Genomic DNA, 7071 nt, shown 5'->3' with positions numbered 1-7071 from the left:
GTGTGTGTGTGTGTGTGTGTGTGTGTGTGTGTGTGTGTGTGTGTGTGTGTGTGTGTGTGTGTGTGTGTGTGTGTGTGTGTGTGCGCGCGCGCGCGCTGCTATTCTGACGCCTTCACTCAGCTCTGCATGTAGAGGTGCTGGGGTGGAAGAGGGGGCACTAAGGGGAGCTGAGGACTCGCCCTGCCCTCAAGGTCACTTCACGCACCACAGTCAAAGATCCCACGGAGATCCACACACAGAGATGCAAGTCCGAAAATAATGAATTAAGGAGGCAGATTGAGAGAGAGACAGATGTGTTGCGTGGGAGAAGAGGGAAAATATCAGGGGAACTGATGGTAGCAGAGGCAAGTGAGAGCTGAAGGAATGTGAGCTCCACACAGGAGGTGGATTAATTAAAAGAAAGGAACAGCGATACGGAAGGGGGGATGATGGATGGATGGACACCAGCTAGAGCTTTGTCTTTGTTGCTCGGCGGCACTTTTCCGCTTCTCAGAGATGCATTCATATGCGGGCTTGTGTAGCAGAATTAACCCCGCCCCGGCTCTTAAACTTTGGAGTCTGTAGCCCTCAGCTCTAATGCACTGGGCTGCAGTGAGGGTGAGCTATGCGATCAATAAGGGCTCCGTCTTCTAAGTGAGGGGCTGTGTGGGATACTACGTCTCGGATCTGGAAACCAAGTGATGTGTGCAGTGATCTGTTCTGTTCCTTTCAGGCCGGGGCTGTGCAAGGATCCATCACACAGTTCAGTTCAGAGCATTACATAGAGGTGTAGATGGATCTTATTAGTAGAAGTAGTCACTTCAAACATATAACCAGTAGAGAAAGAAAGTATTTGCATGCAAACTTTGGAATTAGTAGCTCAGACGGGAAGGCAGGGAGAAAGAGAGGCAGAGAGTCGTTATTATACGGAGCCACCTGCTTTTCAGCGGCAGGAATGCCAATAGAGTTATTGCTGTCCGTACTTAGACGGATTCACACACACACACACACACACACACACACACACACACACACACAGACACACACACACATACAGAAGTGTCATCCCACCGATGTTTTGAGGTGTGAGGCGTGCGTGGAGTGCAGCGCCCCTCGTTATTAAGGGCACTGTTGGTTTTGGCATCAAGAGAGAGGAGGGAAGCATTGCTCAGCAGTCACAGTCATGGCAATTTGCAGGTCTGCCGGAGAAGGAGGTCAACCAGAGGAGAGAATTAAGGAGTCTTTAGAGCTGTGAAAGACACTGTGGATTGTGGAAACTGGCTTCTGGTGGATGCACAATGCTGTATGATGTGCTCCTGTTGACTCTACTGCAGGCTTTTTACTGTGGTGGTCTGAATGTTTGATTTAACTGACACTTGGCACACTCTATATATATATATATATATATATATATATATATATATATATATATATATACACACCGATCAGCCACAACAATCAAACCACCCCTAATATTGTGTAGCTCCCCTTTGTGCTGCCTCATACAGCTATGACCCGTCGAGGCTTGCACTAAAGGACTGACTGTTCACTTCCTGCCTAATATTTCCAACCACTTGACAGGTGCCATTGAAACGAGATAATCCATGTTATTCACTTCACCTGTCAATGGTTTTAATGTGGGTGTGGGTGTGGGGGTGGGGGGGGGGGGGGTGTGGGTGTGTGTGTGTGTGTGTGTGCGTGCCCGCCTACGTACATAACAGTAGCAATGATTGTGTCACACAAAATATCATGGTTAGAACTTTCTGGCCTTGAGTCAGAACAGCAGCAATATCAACAGAATCTAAGCAGAGGTCAGAGGTCATTGAGGCAGGAAGTATGAGGCCCAAGCTGATTAACCTCTTATTGTCAGGCTGGCTGCAGGATCAGAGCTGCCTCTCTTGCCTCCGACAGGAGAAGTGGCAGAAGAGTTTATAGATTGAGACGGATGCTGGAAGTGCTCTGTGAAAAGGCAGACCATCAATAATTTCTACTTCCACCTTTGACATTGTTGTTTGCTTTCCGTTGTTTGGATCTTGATTCATTCTCGGTAGGACTGCTCCTCCCTGACCGCATTGATTGGGTTGGCTCGGTGAATGTGTCCATTCCTGGTCGACACATTATTACATCATTTAATGTTTGCATTCTGGTAATAAATAAAAGCCTTTCTTTGATCACACTGAAGCTAAACTCTGACGTGATTGATGCATGTAATGTGCCTGTGCAATATGACACCATTTTCAAAGACCATGGCAGCTTCTGCACGACATTGTGATAATATGGGCGAAGTTCCATGCAGAACTCTCATGTAGAGGGGTTGTAAACTTAACAAAGTGATGTTTAGTTCCCAGAGCAGAATTCCTGTGGTGTTCCACAACAGTGCATCTGCCGTGCAGAAGGACGTTAGTTATCTTTGTTAATGTTGAAAAAGGTTGGGTTCGTGCGATCGCTTATTTGACTGCTATATTCTCACTGGCGTACCAAATATTACCTGGAAAGTTATGTTAGTATTACCAATTCAGTCTACTTTTAGTTGAGCTTTGTCGTCCGTTTTCTCGGAGGAGGCTTTAAACTGCAAGTCCGTGCCACTCCGTAATATAGAGATGTGACATCGAAAGTGAAGCAAGAATATACACGAGTCAAGTGCTGTGTTTTTTGTGTTGTTTTTTTTTGCACAATTCACAAGTAAATACACTGTGATTATATCAGTCGTATATGAGACGTGTCCACCAGATCACTTTTTAGTGGTGCTATTAAGAGCAATCTGCTGCATCGAAGTTCCACAAATATGGCTGCTGTTGGTTACTGACTCACAAATAGGCTGTCAGCCTTTATATGTTTGCAATATGCTTCACCAACTTACAGCCATAAATAGAGAGAAACTTCTGAGAAAGGAAAAGTTGGTCCAGTTGTGAATCAGAAAGAAATTTTCCCTGAGACAGCTTGACTGCTTTATTTTTTGGCATTTTGAGATTACGGTGCTTCCAAAGCTTCCAAAATAGCTCTGTGTATGCTTTCTTGTGCTGATGGTGGGCTCTTCAGGCAATTGACTTTGTATAAATGTAGTTATTTCTGCTAGTGTACGTGTTTTTCTTCATTCGTGTGTTGTTTTCTGTGTATGTGGAGGTATTTGTTTTGCAATTTATTTGCTGACCGTTCTAAACTCTTTATTATTGTTCCAAGCAGGCTGATATTATTACTCAAAATAAAACTGAAGTAAATTTTTGGTTGAAGATCAATAATTTAGATTGATCAGTAAAATAATAAATTGATTAATCAATTACAAAATAGTATTTATAATTCTCCTAATTTTCGGAAACAGGAATACTGTCAGGAAATGACACTTTGGTGCACTTGTTGTACAAAAGTATTGTACATTTTGATCCTGTTTGTTTGAGAAGTATATTATCCAATGAAATGAAAGCTTATCTCTATTTTGGGACTAGGGTTAGGATCTCAATTTAAGATTTTCATATCAAGGTATTGAGTTGAGGAAAAATATCAAATCTAGCACAGAACAACATCATTGAGAACGTAACTAATGCCATGGTTTCCATCTTCTCTCTCCCTCTGCCTCCACTTTCCCTTTCTGCAGAAGGGATCCGGAGCATGACCATGGACTCCAACTCCATGCCAATGCCCATGTCAGACCCCAACGCCTGGGCGACGGCCATGAACAACCTGGGCATGGCCCCAATGAGCATGGCTGCACAGCCACTCATACCAGGTACGTTACAAGTTCCTAACCATCACAACCACACCAATAGACTGAACCGCACTTCCACATTCTCAACTGGAATCTAGATAGAAGAGAGGAGTGTGCTTTGATCTCCTCATTTAATTAGCCGATCCTTTTTTGGTGACAGGATTATAACCATACCTGCAAATGTACCCATTGGGTGAAGTATGTTCATCTGGAGGATCCAATTATTTTCAGTCCAGCTGATTTGGGGTCAGAGATATCATCTATGGATGGCTCCATATAAGCATGTATTAAGACAGTGTTGCCCTGCTGCTTCAGTCGAGGGAAATTCACAATGTTATTAACTCCATTCTAATTTTATTAGCAGATGCAGATAATTTTCCATCATCAAGGTCTGTTATACGCTGACTCAGTTGGTGGCATATGTCAGCGTCTAGGAATGTGTTAGCATGGCAGTGGGTTATTTGATCCTAACTGTTATAGAAACTCGGAAAGATTCCTAAAGAGGCCCAATGGCAGATAAAGACATTTATTTATGGACATGAGACATGATGTGCTGCATGATGTACTATAACAACAAGAAAACTGAGTATGTTTTTGTTTACTTTTTAAAGTGTTGCCGACGCAAGCGTGTTGAGTCAGCGTTGTCATTTTCAGAAGATTTCTGTTTGAACATGAGGTAAAGGACTCGATTTGAGCAGCGGTGGAAGCAAAGCTACATTGTCAACCAGCGACACGTTCTCTGACTGCAGCGGTGTTTTTCTCAGGTGAAGAGCGCTGCTCTGGTTGTAAAATGAGGCTGTGGATTCTAGTGTTCTGGTGCAGCAACTGTTTGAACAAGCACGTTGCGTGAGATGGAGTTGTCCAACCACCCCCCCCCCCCCCCCCCCACACACACACACACACACACACACACACACACACACACACACACACACACACACACACACAAACAAACATATACACACACACAAACAAACATATACACACACACAAACAAACATACACAATGACTCTCTGAGACAAAGTTTGATGAGACTAAAGCTGTCAGTTTGGCTCTGGCAAGATACTAGCGGATTTGTCATTATTCCTTAAGGCAGTGTGCTATACATGAGTGAGTAAGTCAAACCCTGTCTGTATCTCTGGAGGTTATGACAATTATAATACATGATGAATTTGTCTCCCTATGTCTCCAATACGCAGTTCCAATATCTAGTTCTGGCTCAGCTTTTTATATTGTCGTGGTAAACATCGGTAGTTGGATGCAGTAGTGGCTTGTCGCTGGCAGGTACTCTCATCTCTGTCCCAGACTGTAGAATAAAATAGATGCATCGGCTGTGACCTCACCCATTGGTTTCTGAAACGACAAATTTGAAACCTCCAGTTTGGGTACACGCTTGTTGTCTTGGCAGGAAACGGTGCCAAAACGTTCCAAATTTGAACAGCAGGCAGAGCCTTGGTGTGCTGAAGTGGAGAGGGGACAGAGAGGTGGAAGCGAGGAAGAGACACGCCCGCCTTGCTCAAACGTGAACGAGAGACCTGTCAACCATGGCAAGGCAGCAAAGGCCCAAAAATATATCCCTTTTTGGTAGGGTTCACTTTGCCTGTTTTGGTGTTCTAGTAGCCATGCACATGGCATCAATCATGTTAAACAGCCACGGTATACTGTGAACCAAATTAAAACGAAGTGGTTGGATCCTCATCCCTGCACCTCGTCTTCCTCATGATCCACATAAACAAATGTCAGTCATGCAGCATTATGCATCCCTTGTAGGGGCCTGGGAAGCACTTCAGCAAGAGTGATGTAATTTGACTAAGGGTGGTTTATTAAAGTTGGTTTAATGGTCTGGAAGAGATGAGATGAATGAAAAACAGTGAGGGCCCCATTGCTTCGATTTATTTTTTATTCAATGTCATCACGACGGCAAAGAGTATTTATTAAGTTTGTGGTTCAGCCGCTGCTTTCACCGCTGCATAATGTCAACTTCAACATAAGCAATGCCACTCCATATTCATAACATTACGCTCAGCTTCACCTTAGCGCTTCCCATATATGCAGAGTTATTCCGCCACGGGCCTCTGCTCTTTTTAGTAGGGTGGCTTTCCCTAAAGCCTTTTGTAAATCACCTTCCCCCGTTTTCAGTTGAAATTCACATTTCTTTTTGAAATATTCCTGGCTTTTTATGCTGTCTGTCTGTGTGTGTGTGTGTGTGTGTGTGTGTGTGTGTGTGTGTGTGTGTGTGTGTGTGTGTGTGTGTGTGTGTGTGTGTGTGTGTGTGTGTGTGTGTGTGTGTGTGTGTGTTTTTGTTTGTTTGTTTGTTTGTTTGTGCAGGCAGGTATTAAATCCTCCATATACTGTGGTTTTCATGTGGAATGGTATGCACACTCAAACACATACACACTCACACACGCAGATCTACATATTTCCCTACATTTTTTATTTGTTTGTCTTTTGCGTGTGCAGCAAAGGAAAAGTTACGCAATTGTTCTGAGCATAGAGGAAAGAGTGAATGGCAGAACAACTCCCAAAAGATTAATTCACATGCCACTTTAAATGCACATATCTGTATATACATAGGCATATTCCTTCTACCTATTCCATTTTATTTCAATTTATTTTTATTGTATTTTATTCTATATATTTTTTATCTTATTCTATAAGTATTCCACTTACTGTATTACGTTTTAGGAGTCAGTTAGTCGGTCTATTAGAAAGGAATTTTCTACTTTTTATTTTATTTTATTTTTTTATTTTTTCCTAGGACATATTGTGTGCTATCACCGGGTGCGTTGCATTACATTTCACTGCATATATGTATGGAAGTATGTATATGTATGTGACAAATAAAAATCTTGAATCTTGATCAGAGCAGCGCAGATGATTGATCCGGTGCAGACGGGGAGTGGACCCACACGAGCGCTGAAGCGTCTGCATTTCAAATGAAGTGTTTGTGGAACCTGCCTGCTCAGGTTTTCCTATTGAATTTTATTTGCAGTGTTTATTGAGTTAGTCCAGAGCTTAGCCGGCCCCCTCTTCACCGCCTTCACCCGCAAAGAAATCCCACATTCGGGCCCCGCCTCCACCCGCAAAGAAATCCCACACTCGGGCCCCGCCTCCACCCGCAAAGAAATCCCACACTCGCGCCCCGTTACGTGCGTTCGTATGTCTTGAGTATTGATGTCAGAAAGGGAGGAAGGCATCTTGATCTGCGTGCCAAAGAACAGATTAAGTGTCGGTTAGGGTCATTTATCTTTTTCAAAGACGTTAGAGTACAAGCCGCGTTCTCATGGAGCGGGTGTTGAGGGGGATAAGAAGGGTGGAGGGGGAGATTGAGAGGGAGGAGAGGACAGCTGTGGTCCCTGTCATTGATCACCTGGAAAAACAGCTGGTG

General features: G+C 43.6%; 1 protein-coding gene across 1 annotated transcript in view; it reads left to right on the top strand.

Annotated features, from left to right (window-relative positions):
- The window catches only part of enox2 (ecto-NOX disulfide-thiol exchanger 2), a 205635-nt gene that overhangs the window by 146052 nt on the left and 52512 nt on the right, over positions 1–7071 (top strand). Inside the window, exon 4 of the mRNA XM_080007952.1 lies at positions 3572–3703. Within this exon, the coding sequence (XP_079864078.1) occupies positions 3572–3703 (132 nt within the window). The remainder of the gene's footprint in view (positions 1–3571; positions 3704–7071) is intronic.

Source organism: Zeus faber, assembly GCF_960531495.2.
Source record: "Zeus faber genome assembly, chromosome: 10".
Classification (NCBI taxonomy): Eukaryota; Metazoa; Chordata; class Actinopteri; order Zeiformes; family Zeidae; genus Zeus; species Zeus faber.
Note: the sequence above shows the minus strand (reverse complement) of the source record. Positions and strands in the feature narration are given on the sequence as shown.